Source organism: Peromyscus maniculatus, chromosome 5, assembly GCF_049852395.1.
Source record: "Peromyscus maniculatus bairdii isolate BWxNUB_F1_BW_parent chromosome 5, HU_Pman_BW_mat_3.1, whole genome shotgun sequence".
In the NCBI taxonomy this organism is placed as follows: domain Eukaryota; kingdom Metazoa; phylum Chordata; class Mammalia; order Rodentia; family Cricetidae; genus Peromyscus; species Peromyscus maniculatus.
The window spans coordinates 121,021,139-121,043,167 of NC_134856.1; the positions used below are offsets into that span (position 1 = coordinate 121,021,139).

A 22,029-nucleotide genomic window follows, 5' to 3' on the forward strand; every position below is an offset into this window, starting at 1 on the left:
AATTGTCCCATATGTCTTTGTAGCCATTTAAAGTATAAGTTGATCCCACTTCTTTATGAGTTTCTCATTTTATTTTATCGATAGGAAGTTGAAGTGGTGTCTGGAGAGATAATTCAGTGGTTAAGAATATTGACTGTTCTTCCAGAGGACCTGGGTTTGATTCCCAGCACCCACACGGCAGCTCACAAGCATCTGTGACCCTAGTCCTAAGGTATTCCAGGGGTACCAGGCATACACATAGTGCAAAGACATGCAGGAAATACTCATATACATAAAATTAATAAATAAGAATAAAAGAATGCTGAAATGAATGCCAAGATCTAGTCTATCAGTTCAGCTTACACACTCACCACCTTTACTTCAAAAATGCAAGTGTTTTATGCTAGGGACCATTGCATGCATTCTATTTGGTTAATCTATGAATATCTGTCCTGTTTCCTCAACTAAACTTCTGACAAGAGTGGGATTCAGTATATATTATTTGGTCTTTCACAGAACCTAGCATGATTAAAAAAAACATACTAGATGTTCAAGAAACAGTTATTAGGTTGTCTCACTCACATTACAACTAGCAATGATGAACATTGCCTCCAGCTTTTAAGTCACAAAGAAAGATATGAATAAATTCCAAAACTCAAAAAAGTTCCCTAACTCTTTATATCTTCTTTAAAGAATAAATATTTAAATCTATACACTAAAAATACTTCAAATTAGTTTTTTGAAAAGTATGAAATCATGGAAACTCATTCATGTCCAAAGCAATAAGCCTCCCCAAAACAAGAACACAATGAATTTTTATTTTTAAAAAAATGTGAACACGTGCAGAGGAACCCCAGCTGAGAACCTGGGTTTATATGCTGTCTCCATGGCATCTAATACTCTCAGGTGTCCACTAAGCACAAATTTTTATCTTGACTCTATGCCTAATAAACAAGGCTTCAACTACAGTAGTGTCAATTCTTAAAAGATAGAGGAGGCCCTCTGATTCCAGATTTAAGTCCTGCCTGAACTGTGAAGTAGAGAAACATTATCTTCAAAGACCGGAAGCCTAGGGATGGATTTTCCTGAAGTAGTACTTTAGAAAAGTTATTACCTGTACTTTAGAAGAGAAATCAGTATGCAAATCTGTTCTAGACCATCACAGTATAGATATTATATGTGTGGCTATTCATATCCTGACTCAATACATAAATAAAAAGCAAATAGTTGGAGGTAGATTTCTGAAACTCAGAATCTGATTTCCACACTGATGGACTAAATATTTAGTTGATGAGGCTCACTACTCAGAGTCAGCATTGATTAGGAATGGCTGAGAGACATCTTTCCTATGCATAGTATAGGGTAAGGAACAAGCATCTCAAGAAGTTTTGGAAACCTCAACACATAATGCTAATGCTTCAGTGAGAATGTAAACAGACTATCAGAAGACACACATACATGTCCCCTCAACGTTTATTGAATACAGATGGACAAGGTCCATGAATAGAAGGCTTTTAGTCTTAGAAGTAGAGACTATTTGTCTTACACAGATCAGACCTCAGTTTAATGAAAGCCAACTCAGACTTACATATAATTGTGTGGAACTAACCTATTATGACTTTCTTTGTAAATAGAAATCATAGGGGTAAGCAAGCATATATAAAAAGTTAAATGTATTTTAAATATTATATATCACACTGTATATTTATATTTTATAAATTGCATCATATATTTTACTATGTATAATATTAATATTATAATATATATAATTTTATATTTATGTAATTCTTCCTAGGAGTAAGACACTAGCCCTCAAATGTTTTATTTTTTATTTCTTTTTAGTTTTAATTGTGTCTAAATGTGTGTGTCTGCATTTGAGTATGTGCATATTTGAGTGCAGATGATCATGGAGAACAGAGTTGTTGGATGCCTGGAGCTGGAGTTCTAGGCAGTTGCAAACCACCTGATAAGGGTTCTGGAATGGAACTTAGACCTTTTGCAAGAGCTGTGTGCATTCTTGACCCCTTGAGCCACCTCTCCAGCCCTCAGATGTTTTAGAATATTAATGTAAACAGAATCTGAACTTTATGATATACAGCATAAGTGGCCAAGTGGGTGTTTAACTCCCTTTCTGGTACATTTATTGTAGGAGTTTAGGAAGCTGGGTAGAATACAGGAAAGAACTAGGCTCCAAGCTCATCTGAGCTCATGACCTCTGTGTCTATTTGCTTCTCCAGTAAAAAAAAAAAAAAAAAAAAAAAAAAAAAAAAAAAAAGCAGAGTTCCTATATTCTTGTTCAGATGTTTTTGCCCCTTAATCATAGTTCTCCCACTAAACCCTGGGCTCAAGGACAAGGGTGAGGATATAGGGATCTCAATGGAGAAAGCTGGCATTTCAGAGGCCAGGGACAGGGTGCAGTAGAGAGGCCCTGCTATGTCAGCACAGTGAAATACCACTCAGCTGCATTCCAGTTTTCCTGACACCTTGCAGGGACTTTGCGCATGCTCTGTAGGGAAGAGTGCTGCACCTGCCCATCTGTCCAGATGATGAGCACAGGAATTGTTCCCATCAAAGGAGGTGGCTCCAGAAAACGGAAATGGTGTCTGAAGGCTGAATCCTGAGGATTACCTATGCTTTTGAACGGCCCTGGGAAGATAAGAAGACAGCTGGGAAAACTTCAGTGCCAGTGAGAGCAACGCTTGGCGATTCTTTTTTTTTTAAGAGGACAGGAGAGGAAGATTTGACGCTAAGAGGCTTGAGTTAATAAGATCACAGAATTGCAAACCATGGATAACAACAAATGCCAGGTGCATGCAGGAATCAAAGCAAATTAATAAGACATGCTGTTGTTTCTGTCTTTGCTGCTATTACCACAACAAGGCAGGGCCAAGGGAGGCGCCTAGAGACCCGAGATCTGGATGGGCCAGCGCTTTCTCTGTTCTGGGACCCTGAACAGTGGAGGTGGACTGAGCAGAGCTCCAGAGAACACCGCTGGACTGTGATACACCTTCCCCAGACCCCGCCTTGTAGGCGTGACAGTTGCCAAAGTCTCAATGGGGGTCGGAACTTCCAGATCAAAGCTGGAATGGCTACCCACTACAACCACCAAAAGAAAAAAAAATTATGGTAAACGTAGATTCAAATTGTCAGCCTAAGTCTTAAAACCATACAGTACAAATATTGCTTCTCCTTTTCAAATCCATACCCATGTGTCAGCCAAAGACATCACAGGAGAGATAAGGGATCTCAGGCTACATAGTTCAAGTTTAGACTTGACAGAATCCAGCAACCAATTCCACGGGCTTTCCTTTCTGCCCCGTGTAAGATAGCCAGCAGTCCTGACTTCTTAGAACCACAAACTCTGGCCCCCTGGTCTTTGATATTTTAAGAACCAATAGTTGCCTTCCAAAGTCCAGGGTGAACCTTATTCCCTCACAGCCACTCCATGAGTATCGATTGTAATTCCAGATGCTATATAAAGATGTAGGCCTATATAGGAGTTTGGTGTGTCAAACTGGTAGTTCATTGGGAAGAGGGCATTGTATCTTTTTCTAGGAAGTGGGCTATCTGTCCTTGCTTCTAACACTCAGCAGCTTGCCTCTTGAGTGTGTTTCAAAGTCTGTCTTCACTTAGCTCTCTGACTACTCAGATTATTCCCATCATGTCTACACCACTTCTGGGTCTGATTCAGTATTTATACAAATGTACATGACCCCCAGGGGAGAACTTACTGTCCCGAGCAACTGACTGACAACTCATGGAATATAATATCAAAAGTAAAATGATGTCAGCCATGGTGCCAGAGCAGTGTAATCACCACTACTTGAGAGGTTGAGGCAGGAGGATTGCAAATTCGAAGCCTATGTGGGTAACTTAGTGAGACCTTGTTTCCAAACAAAGTATAAGAAAGGACTGGAGGTAGAGGTAAATAGAACACAGCTGAACAGCAAAGGGCTTACATGCTGGGAGCAAGGCTCTAGCTTCCGTTCCTACTAGGGAAGGAATGAGCAGGGAGGGAGAGACAAGAGAGAAAAAAAGAGAAAAGGAAAGGAAGGAGGGAAAAAGGAAAGAAAGGGGAAACCTGCTTAATTAAATAAGCAAACTCAGAAAACACAAGGAAATTGTGGAGTTTCTACATTGTTATATTTGTGGCCATCTTTCCTACTTCCTCCCAGCTGCAAAGTTTATTGCTAGCAATTAAGTATGAGAACCTTGGAAAAGGCGTTAAAAAAGTTGATGTCAGACCCATGCTGTCCTAGCAGGTCATAGGCATTTCCCCTTCTGACAATTGTTCCTTGTTAAGATCACCCAAAGCTGGAGAGCAGAAAATCTGTATCTAGCTAAAAGAAGAAAATGTTGCACATCGTTTTTTTCCTAAGCACCATTGAATCAATACAAGAGAGGTTCTAGAGCCGGGCAGTCTGGCTTCAGAGCCCAGTGCCTGTGCAGCCTTCTTGCTGAGGTGGGTGTCATTCTGGCTAGGTCCCTCTTCCATCTTCCGTTTGCTCACCTGTAAAGCAGGAATCGTGATGAGGATGGCAGTTCTGCACTTGTTATTACGAGAGTAAGAACTAAGACTCCTTACTATCGTCCAGCAATGCAGCTATTGCTGCGGAGTACTCCCGTCTTTTGATTTCTCAGCCCTGCCCCCCACCCCACCCCCCTTGACACAGACTGAAGTTGAAAAACTACCACAATCTTCAATACTGAAATTGGCCATGTGTGCATTAAAATGTATCATCTATGTGGCTGAATGGTGACCTGCTACTTATAGATGAAAGAAAGCAAAAGTGACATTAAAGCTAGTCTTAAGAACAGGCTGTAGCCGGCGGTGGTGATGCATGCCTTTAATCCCAGTAGTTGGGAGGCAGAGCCAGGTGGATCTCTATGAGTTCAAGACCAGCCTGGTCTACAGAGCAAGATCCAGAACAGGCACCAAAGCTTCACAGAGAAACCCTTTCTCGAAAAAACCAAAAAGAACAGGCTGCAAAACTGTTTTGATAGAGCTATCCCTTAAAGCTTATCTTTTAAACATGTTTTGCTTATTATTATTGTGTTTGGGTGTGTGATTGGTGGGAAAGCATGTGCTGTGTTGCCTATGTGGAGGTCTGAAAACAACTTTGTGAAGTCAGTTCTTTACAACTTTATGCAGGCTCTGGAGATTCACTCTAGGTCAGCAGGATTACGTGGCCAGCACTTTTGCCCACTGGACCACCTCACCTCACCACATCATGCTGCTATTAATGGAGCGAGCATATTCTAAGCATATGCATCAGCATACAATTTCAATATTGTGTGAACTACATACATGCTGCCCTTCCTCCAAGGATGATGGCTATGTAGTAGGTGATAATCAACCCTTACAGTGTGACCATGACACATTTGGCCCACTGTGGATGGGAAGTTTCTCTTACAACTAGATTTAATAAGACCAAAAAGGAGAGAATCAAGATAATTAAGATAACTCAGATAAGTTTTAGACAAAGGACAAGACCAGGATGGAAGGAATCCTTTAATTTGAATTTCCTCTTGCCTTCCTGATCTTTATGCCCTCTCTCCTCTCTCTTTATCTCTCTCACTCTCTGTCTCTATCTATCTATCTATCTATCTATCTATCTATCTATCTATCTATCTATCTATCTAATCTAATCTATCTCTGACATATTCTCCCCAGGCTGACTTTAAACTAGTGATCTTCCTGACTCTGCCTCCAGAGTGCTGATATTATAGGCATATCTCACCATGCCCAGCTACTTCATCTTTCTCACTAGCCTACATTTTGGTCATTATTTTTAAAACCTGGGCTACCTAATTTAAATTAGTTTATAGAGTTGTTGGGATTTTTATTTTGTTGTTGTTGTTTAGGTCTGGGAGTGCAGCATGGTGACAGGCTACTACTATGTATTTGATCCTGTGTTCCATATAGCCCTGGCACTGTATACTATAAACAAATTAAAAAATATGAGATTTATACACAAACTTCCTGGCAGCTCTGATCATGCCAAGCAAGTCCCTGAAACACAGCACAATCAACACATTTTCTAATTGTCTTCTCAAGATGGAATGTCACCCAGACAGATTAACTTAAACTAGACTTCCCAATAGCTTAGAAAAGTCTGAATCGGATGTAATAAAAATTTATTGGCTCTGTAGATTTGTCAGGCATTAGCCACTTTAGCATGTCCCATACTTCAAAATCTGCTTTGAAGAACAAATTACTTTCAACCTGGAAATACATTTTAAGAAATCAGAGCTAATAATCAGTGATTGCCATTTTCATGGTCTTTCTGGTACCAGTCTTTCCTCTTACCTTAGCATGTAAGTCATGGACTTCTTTGAAGGGGTTGAGATCACAGTCCCTAGGGCAAGGATCAGTTTTATAAGAAATGCTCCCTAGAGTTAAAAACACAAAGGTGGGAAAAATAGATTATAGAGATTTTCACTTCAGAGGTGATGTCATCTCACACCAATACATAAGAGCTTATATAAAGTCTGACAAGTTGGGGCAAAAAGAGTTCTTTCAAAGAAGAAAGAAGGCACCACTCTGATCCATGTCCACTGTTTCAGGTCAGTTGCTGGTCCATAAGCTACACAATGTGGGTTTACTTTACAAGTACACTGTCTTGGAGCTGCCTCCTACCTTCGTCAGGGGAGGATTCTCCATCATCAGGTACATCTCTGTGACCTCAGTTCTACATCATCTCCTCTACACTGCTTGTCGATGGTTTCTCGTGAATCCTAAGCTGGCAGTTGTCTTCCTGCAAACCGTGCATCTTCCTTGATTCACTTTTCTAGCATCTTGAATGACTCACTCAGTGTGAGGGTTTCTGAGCCTCAATACTATTGACATATTGGATTGGAGAGTGCTTTACTGTGGGGCTGTCTTAAGCTTTGCTAGTGGCATCCTTGGCTTCTACTCACTGGATTCTATATCCCATCCTCTTCTATTAGGACAATAAAAGGTATCCCCAGACACTGCCAAAACATCTCCTGAGGGATGAAGCATGGCCAGTCAAGAACACTGTTCTACACCACAAAGCCCTTATAGACAATATGTTTAGTTCATCCTTGTTTTTCCAATAGTGTCTAGCGATGATTGGCATAGGGTACTTTCCCAGCAGACATTTCTTAAGACATTAATAGTTAACAAGTAACTATTAATAAATAACAAAATTATCCCCAAAGCAGGTGTTAACTACCATGTTATGTCATCCACACCATCAACTAGATGTCTCACTTCAGTGAACCCCTGTGCCAATGCCTCAACTCAGGATCTCATAACAAATATCCTACTCTAGAAGCTTCTAGAGCTTGGAGTACCTTGGAACAGCATTAGCTTTGTTGAAGTTGATAGTTCAATGAGTGATAGCTCCATCCACAAGGAGACAGGTATGAAGACTCAAGCCTTGATTCTTGCTCTACCCTTTAGCTCCAAGAGTTGAATTCTGCACCACCTGCCATCTAGGGTTACCCTGGCCAGTGTTTTCAAATGTGAAATCAGTAGTGTCAAACTTCTAGGACATGGTTGCATGCTTTGGGAACCTTTGATCCTTCAGGGGCAATCCAGTCAGGCTTATGCTCCTGTTTGTGGCTCACTATAGGGGAACACACTTTCACTACGTTTTTGACCCCACCTCAGTGGACTATGCCTAGCTACAGACAGACACCAGGAAAAGTGAGATCCTCTAGGTATCCCTTCCTCCACACTGGACTTTCAGTCTACTGAGATGAGATGACATAAACCCTTGGACAAGCTTCTTTACTGGGAGTAAAGCAGCAAAGTTGATATGTTCAAAATCAAGTTAGAGGTAAAGAGAAGGTAAATATGTGGGAAGCAACATGTTTATTTAGCTTTAAGTATGACTCTTCTAGGATTTATGATTTGCATTCTCACTATATAGTTGCACAAGAAACATTTAATAGAAGACATTTTGCATTTTTTAGTATTTTCTAAGAATCTCATCTGTATTGTGTTGGTTACTATTGCACACACACACACACACACACACACACACACACACACACCAAACCTTTAAACTATTATCATTATACCATTCTAGAGTTTTGGCAGATTAGGAAATTGAGATTCAGATCAAAGAATTTCCTTTGAATCAAAAAGCAAATTAGTCAAAAATCTAAAATTTGATCTTAGTTTTATTTTTCCTCAAAGCCCATGTATTTAATCCTTCTGGTGTATCTTACTCAAGAAACCACACTATGTTTTCTACTTACATATAACATTTTAAAACATTGGACATGTTATTTTTTGCTGCTGGAACAAATTACCTCAAATTTGTGGCTTAAAATGACGCTCATATATTATATCACATTTATTTTTGTGGCTTGGATGTCTGGGCACAGCCTGGATTTGCTGGTTTCACTACTAAAAGCCTCACAAGGCTAAGATCAATGCAGTAGCCAAGACTGTGGTTCTATAGGGACCCTTGCATGCTTGCTGGTGTGGGCAGGATCTACCATGTCTGACACATTTCAGGTGATCCTCTCTGCTTTAAAGTCAAGAGCATCAAGGTACATCCTCCTTTTATTATTTTTTTTTCTTTTTCTGTTTTTGTTATCTCATTTGTGCATGTGCCTGTGCATGTACATAAACACATGTACCAACAGAGGCCAGAAGAAGGCATCTGATCCTGTGGAACTGGAGTTACAGGTGGTTGTGAGCACCTGGCATGGGTGCTAGGATCCAAACTCTAGCCCTCTGAAAGAGCAACCAGTAGTTTTAAACCCTGATCCATCATTGCAGAACCAAGTCATGTCTTTTCTTGCTTTGAATCTCCAACTGCTTTGCTATCAACAGTCTAAAACAGCTTTCTACTTCTTTTTAGGTTAGGTTCATCCAGATAACCTTTCTTCTAACATTTGAAAGTTGTTAAAGTATAGAAACAGACATTTAGACAATGCCTTGGAAATTATGCCTACCAGGAACAACTTTTGAGTTCCTTAAGTTAAAATGTAATATTGGGGCTAGAGAGGTAGCTCACTGGTTAAGGTCCTCTGCTCTCCTAGAGAACCACAGCTTGGCTTCCAGCACCTATATCAAGAGGCCCACAATAACCAGGGGATCCAACACCCTCTTCTGCTCTCCATGGGCATATATATATATATATATATATATATATATATATATATATATATATATATAAACATGCACATCATAAACAATAAAAGTAATATTCAATTAATAAAAATTCACAAAAATAATAAAATCATATTTCAGAAAATATAAAAACAATGTTCATGCTAAGGAAGTAAAGTATTTATTAAGAAATAGGAACCTAAAATTCTAAAATTTTCTTGGTTCTCACACAAACTGCCTTTCCTATAATGGACAGATGATAGAGAGATAAGTGATATACAGATAGACAGACAGATATTTTGAGCTTAAATACAATCACAGTATGTATTTTCACATAAACTTCCATTTTTAATTCAATGAGAAATTAGCCATCTTTCCAATACATGACTCGATCTTCTCCCTTAAGTTGACCTCTTTCCCCTTGGTAGCCATCATATCATAGTCGAGTTTCATATTATAGCCAAGGTTTATCTGACTCTTCCTATTCATGTAAGCCATGCTATGCTTGCCAACTTGTGTTTCAGACCCCAGGTATGTACATATATGCACTGATGTACTTTTCTTCTTGAACATAAAGGACAAAAATATTGTATGCCTCTTCCTATATTTCTTCTCACTCAACGATATCTGATGGAATTCCTTTTAAGTCAGAAACTTGAGCTCCAATGTATTCTTCATTTAGCATAGCATCATAGCACCATGAAGTAAGCTGCTGCTTATTGAAGGTTCTCTTCCAGTGAACATTCACTTATTTATTCTTTACTTATTTTTATTTTTTATCAAAAAATCAAGACAATGCAACCATTTTGGCAGTGTTTATTTGATGGAACTGTTGGCACAAAGATAGTGCCTGTCTTAAATATTAATAGATGATGCTAAATAGTTTTCCTGTAATTTGTAACAGAGTCTTACTTTGTAGTCCAGGATGCCTTCTCACTAACCATCCTGCCTAAGCGGGTCTCAGATGTTGGAATTATAGGTAGCAACTACAATACCCATCAGTAGGCTGACTTTTCAAAGTGTGTTTTGGGATCTGAGCTATCGCTAAGTGGACAAAGCACTTGCCACGCAAGTGAGAATCCTGCATTTCAAGTCCCCAGAATCTGTGCAAATGCAGGCAGGCTTGTTTGCCTACCTGTAATCATAGCAGAGAAAAGGGACTGTTTGGGCAAGCTGACTAGTTAGACTAGCCGTAAAGGAGATTCGGTTCAATTGAGAGACTCCACCTAAAAGAATAAGGTGAAGAACAACCAGGAAAGTGTCCCAACATTAACGTTGAACCTCCACATGCACACAAAAGCCTGGGCATATGCACACACAAATGCCTGGGCACATGCACACACAAATGAAGCCACATCCATGACAACATGCACACGTTCATGCATACCATACACATACACTATGTTCATGCAAGCACTATATAATAAAATCCATTTCCCCAAATCTTTGCCACAAGTAGGCCATTTCTTAATTACTAATTAGTGTTATAACCAGAGAAGGTGACCTCTATCAGTGACCTTTTATATATCTCTCATGTGTAAAATCCTTGTCAGGTTTTAGGTACAACATATCTGTCATTTGCTGTGTGTTGGATATGTTGCTATGATACATTAGCAAATAATTATACATTTTATCATTAAAATGCACTTTTTAAAAGATTCAGTCCTTTTAAAATCTTGAATGTTAGGTTTTGGGCTGCTGGCATTGCCTCTTTGGATTTATTTTTATTCTATTTGTTGTTATTTCCTGATTAATTCATAGGTATGCAACTTTTATTTAACATGCTCTCATGTACATGTACTGTACACTCTGTATAATCAGAATTTTCTTATTAATTACTTTTTTTTTTTGGTTTTTCAAGACAGGGTTTCTCTGTGTAGCTTTGCGCCTTTCCTAGAACTTGCTTTGGAGACCAGGCTGGCCTCAAACTCACAGAGATCCACCTGCCTCTGCCTCCCAAGTGCTGGGATTAAAGGCGGGCACCATCACCGCCCAGCTTATTAATTCCTTTTGACAATGTATTTTAGTAGAGGAATTTTCCAATGTTATAAAACACAATTTATTTCTTTTTATTCAGCTTGCTTTTGTACTTCATTTCTTCGGATTCTTTGTATTACTGCTTGGATTGAATTGAAAGCATTTCTTTTTTGGACTCAGCTTCTTCTTCTTTTTAATTTTTTTTTTTTTTTTTTTTTTGAGACAGGGTTTCTCTGTATAGCTTTGGCGCCTGGAACTCATTCCATAGCTCAGGCTGGCCTTGAACTCACAGAGATCTGTCTGCCTCTGCCTCCCAAGTGCTGGGATTAAAGGTGTGCCCCACCACCGCCCGGCCTGGACTCCACTTCTTCAGGTCTGTGTTCTTCTGTGTGTCTCAATTCAACTCTGATATCTTCTTTCACGATATAGAGTCATAGACAAAAGAACCAGTAGCTGTGGACTGGTGGGTGCCTGGTTCTAGAAAGGGAGTGGTAAGAGAGGCCAGAGGCCTGGAAATTTAGAGAATATGGAAGGGAATGTTTGAAGGAGCTTACAAGTGTCCCCTGGAAAAGAGTCAGCCTGGGAAAGGACAGCAGCTTCAGAGACCAGACACCTCCCCATCCCTGCACACGCCAGCCCACTGGGGCATCAACAATGATGGCTTTAAGATACAAAAAAGACAGAAGAAGAGGCAGAAATAGAGAACACTGTATCCCAGTGTTGTAGTCCATCTCAACTTTCTGTGACAGCTTAAAGAAAATTATGGGGGGGCAAGGTCCCTAACTCTGTTAAAAAGTCCTCTGGCCATTGTTAGTGTCGACAAAACATGAATGGATACTTTAAAATCAGAGGTGGGTGCTCTGGTTCATCACAACTCCTTCCACACGCATGCACAGCTCTGCACTCCAGCCCTGTGCTGTGTTTAAGGTGAAAGTCAAGGACCAGCTTACCTCTTTCCTTACAACTTCATCAATTTGATTGAGAGTCACTGGCAACTTTGTGTCTGCACGCTATGCATTATGCCTGGCTAACTTCAGAACACTTGAATCTAATTAGTGCTTTGAAATTCAAATTATTGACTTATGATTTAAATATCATAAACTGTACATATTTTATCTGCATAGCTCAGAGGATTTGACAAATCCTAGCCCCTATGTACCACCCCACAAGTCAGACATAAAGCATTTCTGTATAACAATAAAAAAATGCTCAAATAAAGTGATATGCACTGGGCCTGCCCTTAAATGTGATTTAAATACTCAGTAACATTCCATTGGGGAAAATTATTTTTTCCTCTGCAAGTGGTATCAATTGGAGATCATTTCTGTGTTAGAGATGGGGGCTTGTGTCCATTTTCCCCACTCAGCACTGGAACCCTGTCTGGCCTGAACCTGTGTAAGCTTTGCGCAGGCTTCCATGGTTTCTTGAGCTCATATGTGTGTCAGTCCTGCTAATGTCTGGAAGGCCTTGTTGTCCTCAGTCCCCTCTGGCTCTTACAATCTTTCTGCCTCCTCTCCCAGAGTTCCCTGAGCCTGGGAGTGGGGTGATGACGTCATCCCGTTTCCGACTGGCTCTGCCCACCGCTACTCCCATTCTCTGCCCACTCTAAGTTGTATAGATGAAACCTTCAACTTGCATTGCTCAAGTATTCTTGGGTGCGTGGTCCTTTGCTGGAGCATGGTTACCAGGGGCTACACTTTTAGGGAGAGCTGTGATTCCATCTCCCAGCAGCTACCAACTGGCAATGACTTCATGGCTGCAGCTGGGATTGAGTTGTGTTCTGACTTGGGTTTGAATGGGTTTTGTGCATGCCGTCCCAATCCCTGCGATGCTATGTCCTCCATTTGTTGATAGCACTGTTTTCTTTCTAGAATATGTTGATTTTTCCCTGCTTCTTACTGACAGGATTTTCAGTTCACCCTAGAGGTGCGGCATGGCAGCCATGGTGTTATCAGTACCTGGCTCCATTTTGCACTTTTGGCTTTCAGTTTACCTGAGGATGTTCAATCCTGTGAGTTGATTTTTTGTCTTCAAATTTAGAAATTTTTCAGTAACTACTTTTAAAAATATTTTTATCAAGTCTTTGATAACTTCACACAATGTGATTTTATTATTTTCCCTCCACAACTCATTCACCCAATTCCTCCCAGATCCAACCCCATCCCCCACCTTTAAAATAATAACACAGAGAGTCCAATTTGTGCCTACTTTTTAAGTATATTTTTCTTCCCTCACACTGTTCTTTTCCTCCTCAGTCTCTACCACACACAGAGACAGCTGTGTGATGTCACCTGAAGGGTTGGTTCTCCACTTTTTCTTTTCTACATTATGGACTGGCTGACTTCTATTGTTCTGTCTCCAGGTCCGTAATCTCTTCTTTTCACCTTTCTGATGTACTGTTAAGCTTATCTAATGACTGTCTTACTGAAGCCTTAGAATTTCAGTTTTTTGTTCGGTTATTTGGTTGTTTGTTGTTGTTTGTTTGTTTTTGATGACTTCCTTTCTATAGCAAAATACCCAAAATATTCATTTATAAAGACCAAATTTCTTTTTCTTTTGCTTGAATTTTGTGAATATATTTATATTGACTTCTTAAATAATGTTCGCTAGTAAATTTAATAACAGAACTATATTGGATTTATCTTTATTCACATTTCCCTTTCTTGCAGATATAGTTTATAATTTCCTGTTTCTTAACATGTCTGTTAACTACAATTTCTTTCAGAGATAGTGTAGAAGACACTGGATTCTGTTATATTCCTCTGAAAGGTTTTATTATATTTTGCAGTGAGTAGTTCATTCACTTTCTTCTATGTTTAAACTGTTTAGTCTTCAATTCATATTTTATTGTAGTGGTCTGTGAAAAATCGTGAGGTTACTCAGCCCTGCCTAACTTGGCTGTAACAAATCTCAAAGAATAACTTGTGTGCTAATGGTTTACAGCAGTGGTTCTCAACCTCTGGGTTATGACCCCTTTGGGGTCCAATGCATATCAGATATTTACATTATGATTCATAACAGTAGCAAAATTTACAGTTATGAAATAGCAGCAAAAATAATGTTATGGTTGGGGGTCGCCACAACATGAGGAACTATATGAAAGGGTTACAGCATTAAGAAGGTTGGGAACCATTGGTTTACCAGCTTGTTTAAAGCAATCTAGGGATGATTTGGAGTATGCTTTCCAGGAGGAGGCCTTTATGTATAACATGAAAACTTTGGGTGACTTGACTTGCAACTACTCTCAAGTTCACAATGATTTATTATCAGCATGACTTCTCCTGCTGGACTTCACCTCCCCCTGCTACCACCCTAGTATTGCTACTGTTCTCCTACAGGTCCACAATAGCTGCAGGAAGCAGCCACCCAGCAGTGCCTGTCTAAGTTAGCCTGAGTCTGACTGTGTCCTGCTCAACTCTGGGCCCCAGGCAGGGAAGAATGTCATACTGGCCCCTCCCTGCTGCCTGCCAGCTCTGACCTGTAGGCCCCAGTTTTGTCAGCTGCCCTGAAAGATGAGTTCAGTCTCTCAGCCCAGGGGAGCACCACTGCTGTGATGGCATGTCAGTCATTCACAGCTGGACCACAGCTGGAATGCTGTGCCTGTACAGAGGGACACAGATCACCTGTGAGGACTCGGACGCAGATGCCTCTCCTCTCAAGAGTCACGATCATGTTTCTTGATACCCGCACCCCCGGCGGGCAGTAGCTTCAGCTTTTCTCTCTAGTTTGATGGTGAATTATATTAGAAGATCTAGTACAGCACCAACTACCCTATGATAATTAAAACCAGAAATGGAAAAATTGTTTAATATCTTAATTAAAAGATTGAAATGAATACATGTCCTTGTCTGGGCTACCTATGGTCCATTTTATGTGTTAATAATATAAATTTAGGTTAATTATTTTGAAAGTCCCCTTTATTTTATAGAACTGCATTCTACTTAATGATCACATCCTCTTCTGTTGAGAACATTAACCCGCAGATGCCTTTAGAGTATGTCAGCTGGTGTCACCCAGACAAAATAAATGGAACAGTCATATTTTTAATAATACATGAGGAACACAAGGAAAACACTTGTCAAAATTGTATAATATTACAGTACCCTCTCTGTATATAAATGCATATGTTTATGAAAGTATATTTTCTCCCTGTATGCTAATCTTTTTACTTGGCATGTTTTTTAATGGTTTTTCCAAATGACCTTTGCAAAATTAATCAAGGATCTGACACTGTCCTTTGGAGAAATACAAAGAAAGAATGCCGCTCATAATAACTTTTGCATGAAAAACAGCCGGAGAATGACAAAACAGAGAAAACATTAATACTGGAGAAAATAAATAAATAAATAAAAAGAAACCTTGAGAGGGAAGCCCACTGAAAAATGCTCGCTTCTTGTCAGAAACATTTTTATGGGTCTCTGAAATTCCATTTCCCCTTTATTTTCTATCCTATTGTTTTTATTGCTTAAAATCCAACAGATTTTTCAAAACAATTCGCTAAGTAAAGCACACCACATTTTCTCAAGCACTCTGACGCTGAGAAGCATCTCAAATTAAAGATTAATAAAACGTACAGAAAGTGCGTGTAAAATATAAATACAAAGGAAAAAATGCCTGCGATTAGACAAGATGGAGATCTAAGCAGAAATTAAATTCAGTTGTATTACATTTCCTATTCTTTTCTTAGAGAAAATTACAGCTGAAGTGAGGCGTTTTTCCCCCTGTAATTTAAATGTTAAGCTGCCAGATGTGTGTCCCATGCTTCAAGAGGGAAGCTTTGCATTATTTAGCATATTAAGAATCACAGAATTTTAAAAAGGGCTCCTTTATTGCCTGGAGGTTCCAATTAAGTAAACCTTAGCCTGGTACATTTAAAACTTGCAGCACATGCGATCTGCTGCCTTTTCTCGCCAGAGTCAAGTCTCATCTATATAATAAATAAGGAAAATCTTTAAGATGACATAATTTTTCTTTTGCTTGAGGAATTAAACCTATCTATTATTTTAAGAAGTTTTTAATAGAGGCCAGCAATCTAGAAGACAACTGAAGGTTCAAAATACTTTTTTAATCATAGCAAGTTGAGTCTCGTATTTATGCCAAGGGATGCATACTTCATAAAGGCAAATCTGCCCCATCCATCCTATTTCTTCTTCACTACTTTCCCTACTTCCTCTGTGTTTCCCTCGGCTCTACTCCTGTGAGATGGGGCAGTTGTAAGAATCAGTAAGGTCATTGTTTTTCAGTCAATACTAAGATTGTATGTTTGTATACATGTCTATCTGTCCATCTGACATGAACTGTCTGATCATGCAGCACTAATTAGTTGCCCCTTCAGCAGTTTGTGGAAGGAGTTTCAGTAGCTAAGCTAAAATCCAGAATAAGATGGAGGGTCTGGAGGCACACAACATTCATAAATCATACCCTTAAATACAGCCATTTTTGCCATTTTAGAAAATGTCAAAGGTGTCAACTCTGTCCAAATATACCGCTTAACAGTGACTATTTTAGTAAATTGACTTGAAATGCATTCAGCTAACTGACAGTCAGAAGCACATAATCTAGTTCACAGGACAAATGAACAGTTTAAAGGCCAAAAATAAGCAACAAAGTACACATTCTTAGCAGCATGTTACAATGACCATGGCTGCAGCCACGGGCCCAAATCCTGGTACTAACATGTTTACTGGCTTCAAAAATAGTGGCTCCGAATTTTGGAAACGTGCTGGTCAAGTCAACAAACAGCTTAACCAGACTCAAAACCACAATCAAACATCTAACTGAAAAATTTACACAGCAGATAAATTAGAATTGCCAGAAACACAAGTCGAAATGGACAGCACTCTGTGCTGGGAGCATGATTTGAGCCAATAAACACTAATGGCAAGGATGCTTCCGATGTAAGTGTGTCAGCATGTGTCACAGTGTTAAGAAACAGTCGTCTTGTCTTGTCTCTACAGGAAGGAACTAGGATTGACAGGACAGGTGGCTCGGGGATTAAGGGACTGGACTCCTGCACCAGCAGAGAGGCCAAGGTCAGCTCCCAGTGTCAAAGTCATGTAGCATGCAACCAACTGTGACTCCACTCTAGGTGACTCAATGCCCTCTTCTGGTCTCTGCCAATAGCCACCATTTGGGTGGGCACACCCTCCCCCAACACACACACACACACACACACACACACACACACACACACACACACACACACTAAATCTTTAAAATAAAATAAAATTAAAATGTTATGGTTGACAGAAGTATTAATATAATGTATTTAACCTATGTTATTCTCCCTAATACCCAAAGTGTTTAGTAACTGATACAGTGTACCTAATATTTTATTAACTGTTTTCCTAGAAATGTGAAAAGACCTAATGATTTAATATTTAAGAATATTTTAATGTAACTGGAAGCAAGAATACAATGAAGCCATCCTTAAATTCAACCTGTCTAAACCAGCAAGCTCACATCTTTCCCACATGGATGGGCACACCGAAGCACACTTGAGTGACATTTATGAACATCTGCACTCAGTCCGTTAACAACATACACCTACATAATAGATTAGAGTTTGTAAATTCATTTGCACTTATTATTTAGTTCAAGTTGCTCATGAACTTTATGGCCAGCAGAGAATGTTTACCAACACATTACTAATATTTGAGTCATTTTCATTCTTAAGATTATAAAAGATTTATGCATGCATACCTTGCCTGAAAGAAATACTATCGTAATAAAGAAATATATATATAATTTGTTATTCTTCTTAAGAACATTTTCCAATTCTGCCATGTATAAAAAGATTCTACATTTTTATGAAATTTAGCTTCTTTCCCCCAGTCTTAAAAATATTAAACTCTCCATTTACATACAACAAAAGAATCAAAAAATTTTAATATGCTCCTTGTGAGCTTTTCCTGGTTAACATCAATTAACACTTCCACTGAACTTAGAACATTCAAAGTTATTTGGAATAATGAATTATTTTACCTACTTAAGTTACTGTTGATACTAGAAAATTAGAGAGAGGAATAAATGGAGTTGTAGACGGACACCCCAATTCAGCAAGGTGTGTATCTAGTAATATAGAAATCTGCTGAATAGCAAAGGGGTAGTAGATTCACGAGCACTTGTCAACACTCAACCTCATGTGACCAACAGATGAACTTGTATGAGCAAAGCAAATTTGAATTAGAAATCAAAAATAAAAGAAGAAAAAGGTGTTAGGTAATCATCAATTAAACAATGCTCTTAGAAATAATCTATAGATTAAAGAGAAAGTCTTCAAGGGTGCTTGCCTACTTCTTCATTCAAGAGAAGTTGCACTGACTCCTGGACAAGAATGACCCAGGATCCTGACTGATGCTTTCTTTCCTGCTTCCTGAGACATTTCTCTCACAGAAAGACCATACATTGCCAAGTGGCACCAGCTTAAAGGACCCCACTACGAGTGTCTGGCAGGTAGCTCTTAGCCTGAGGCCAGTGTAACACGAATCTTAGAAGGTCTTATTAACAAAAACAAATGTTGAGGTAGATATTGGGGTAAATTCTGAAAGATCAAAGAAGCAGGGCAATGCTCCAGCAGGCCAGAGAATCCTCCTCACCTATACACACTAGATGGCTCAACTGTGGAAGCTCTTCATCCTCTCAGCCATTCCAAGAAACTCCCCAGTGGGACACTTGGGGGCACAAATTGAATCATGCAGATTGCAAGAATTCAGTATCTTTCAAATTCTAACTGCAAAAGTTTTCTCAGCCACAAAATTTTATGTGATAACTTCCATTAAAGAATGAAGGTGAAAATACACACTCAGATGAATTGAAAACTTAAGGGAAAATGTCACTAAAATATCTACCCTTGACAAGTAATTAAAACATAAAGAAAATGGAGATGAAAGAACCATGAGGTACACGAAAGAATTTTTTAAAAAATGAAGAGCCCTGGACATTAACATATGCATAATGCACTAGACTTTTTCTTATGGGCTTCAGAAACATATTTGATGATCAGAACAAAATTTATAATACTACATATTACTCCAGAAAATGATATTTTAAAGAAAGGAAGAGCAAAAGGCCTGGAATGGAAATAAGGCATGCCCGACTGATGCAAAGTGGTAAAACACAGACGTCGAAACTGACGTCACACGTGTGCACTAGCATGTATACACAGATGACAGTAAATGACTTGTTAGGTGATTTTGTCATTGCAGAAGCATCATGGAATGTATTTGCAAAAACTAAGTTGACCTGGAAGGCATTAAAGGATGCCATCTTGTGGGACCACTGCCCAATAATCAGCCGACTGTTGACAAAAATGGTGCTTCACAGCACGTGATTGGATTTCTATCCCCAGTGCAACCACTAGAAAAACCATACAAAGAGACACACTCTAAAACTGTAAGTAAATCAAGATGGATTTCTAGCTGGCATTCAATAATCTATAGAGAAAAGCCAGTAGACAAGAACAAAAGCTGAAGAATCAACAAGAAAATCCATTTTAACACATCAGACATATTCTGTCATATTAATAATTATCTTAATGCATGATCTAATGATTTAAATTAAAACATAGATATTGGAAAACAAGATTTGAAAATGTTCTAATTATATAATAATTATTGGTCCATAATAACGATTATTCAATGGAAAAATTAAAGTAAAAAATGAAAAATGAATCATTTACTCACTAACATTAAGAAGTCAGTATTGATTATACTGATGTAAGATTAAAAAAAAGAATTCAGATCAAAAAAGATCATTGCACATAGAATATTATATAATAGCTAAGTTATCAACATAGCAATAAGATATTACAATCTCAAGGATTTATGGACAAATAGTGGATCGTCAACAATTACAAAGCAAAAATAGGGCTGAAGAGGGACTAGATTATCAATTATAGTTATGGAATTTAACAGTCCCTTCCCCCCAGATGATAGAATTAAAAAATGGTCAAACTATTACAAAGGTATAGCTGATCTGGCAAACACAATCAATAAACAGAATCTATCCACATACACACATATGTGTATCAGTCTCCACCAAGTGTCCGTGGATAATTCACAAACACATTCTGGACCATGAAGCAAGCCTCATGAAATTTAGAAGAATTGAGATCATACAGAACATGTTCCATGATCATAGTAAAGCCGAACGAGCGGTCACAAGCAGAAAGACCGGAAGGACAGTTGTAAGCAGCTAGCACCTACACAGTGCAAGTCTAAACGACCTGTGCTTTAAAGAGAAAGCCTTGACGAAAATCAAAAAATTAAAAATGACATTAATGGGATGCATTGAAGCCATGCTGTGAAGAAATTTTATGGCATTAAACACTTACTTTGGGAAAGAAGAAAATTAGTCATCGACAGTCCAACCTGAAAAACTTCAAAAATACAAAAGAAAGTGGGGAACAACTGAAGAAGACAAGAAGATGCCCAACTTCTATCTCTGGCCTCCTTATACATGTACACAAGTAAACACATGTGTGCACACATGCATGCACTACAACACACACGTATGTACACATACACAATGAAGACATATTGTCTCACTGCTGCTGTTAGCGTAGTTGGGGCTTCTGGCAACAATGAGTACTCCACAGTGACACAGGTTATATGCATATAGTTTGTACCAGAAAAAATGAAAATGGCTGTATTAGAAGATGACATGATATTCAATATAAAGTTTCAAACAGTAGAGCTGGAGAAATGGCTCAAGCAGGTAAGAAAGCTTGATGCTCTTGCAGAAGACCTGAGTGTGGGTCCCATCACCCAAATTGTACAACTTATAACCAACCACTCAAACTATACTGACTCCAGCTCCAGGGAAGCAGACACCTTTTTTTCTGGACTCTGAGGGCACCTGCACTTATGTACATATGGTATTCACACATAAGCATAATGAAAAGAAATAAGTTTTCAATGAATACACACAAAGAATTTTATAAAAAATAAATAAATAAAACACATTTCTGAATGCTAGCAGTGAGCTTGCTAAGACCAAAATTAAAACCAAGAACGATTTATAATTATTACACAGAAAATAAAATGGTTAGGTAAAAGCCTCAAAAAACATGTACAAAATTTTTGGACTCAAAATTACAAAATGTTGATTCATTTATTTAAACACATTATACTGAACTAAAATTAATTAAATGGATAAACATACTCAATATGATAAAGATATCTCCCCTTGACTAGATTATAAATCTAACAAAATTCCACCAACACAGTGAAGAGACACTCACTCACTTGAGCATGTGGCTCTGGCAGGTCTTGCCCTTCTTCCCAGTTCCTTCTGCCTTGCTAAAAATCATTAGATTACATTCCTGAAGCTAAGCCTGAAGGTCTATTTCCTTATTTGGTCAATCCTTCCCCTGACTGAGGCTGACTACTAAGGTCCAGCAATCAAGATATTGAAGTCCAACAATCAAAAGCCCTCTTTGGCTCACCTAATTAACATGCCCTATTAAAATTAAACACCTCATCCTAACACAAGGATCCCCTTGACCTTTATAAACTGTCCTTTTCCTGTGCGCCATGTCTGTCTCCTCTCTGTCCAAAGGCAGTCCTTTGTCCCTCCAGGACAAATACCCCTGACCCTTTTCCCTTGTTCCCTTCCCCTTCTCCCTCATCCTGTCTTCCGCCTTTGTCTCTTATTTCCTGCCCTTTGTCACTCTGAGGCAAATAAACATCCTTTGTGCTGAGAACTTGATCTGAGAAGTTGGTCTTGGGGCTCAGGAGCCGATATTTTTCCTTTCACACAGTAATATAGTTTTGGTGTGGAAAACAAAGTTCTTCTGAAATTCATATAGAAAGGCACAGGCTTTAAAATAATGGACATTGTCTCACCAAAGAAAAGTAAATGAGAGAAATCACTGTCCTTGGTATCAAGCTCCAATACACAGCTGTGGCAACCAAGACCGTGACTGTGAGGTTAGCAGAGTGAGAGGCAGGTCACGAAATAAACGGGAACACTAGAAA

At 38.9% G+C, this 22,029-nt stretch overlaps 1 protein-coding gene across 1 annotated transcript in view; it reads right to left on the reverse strand.

The window, feature by feature from the left end:
* Positions 1 to 22,029, reverse strand: part of LOC102916148 (uncharacterized) — a gene marked incomplete at its 5' end in the record, with an annotated part of 285,360 nt that overhangs the window by 145,239 nt on the left and 118,092 nt on the right. The window contains one exon of the mRNA XM_006972859.3: positions 6,290 to 6,372. Within this exon, the coding sequence (XP_006972921.2) occupies positions 6,290 to 6,372 (83 nt within the window). The remainder of the gene's footprint in view (positions 1 to 6,289; positions 6,373 to 22,029) is intronic.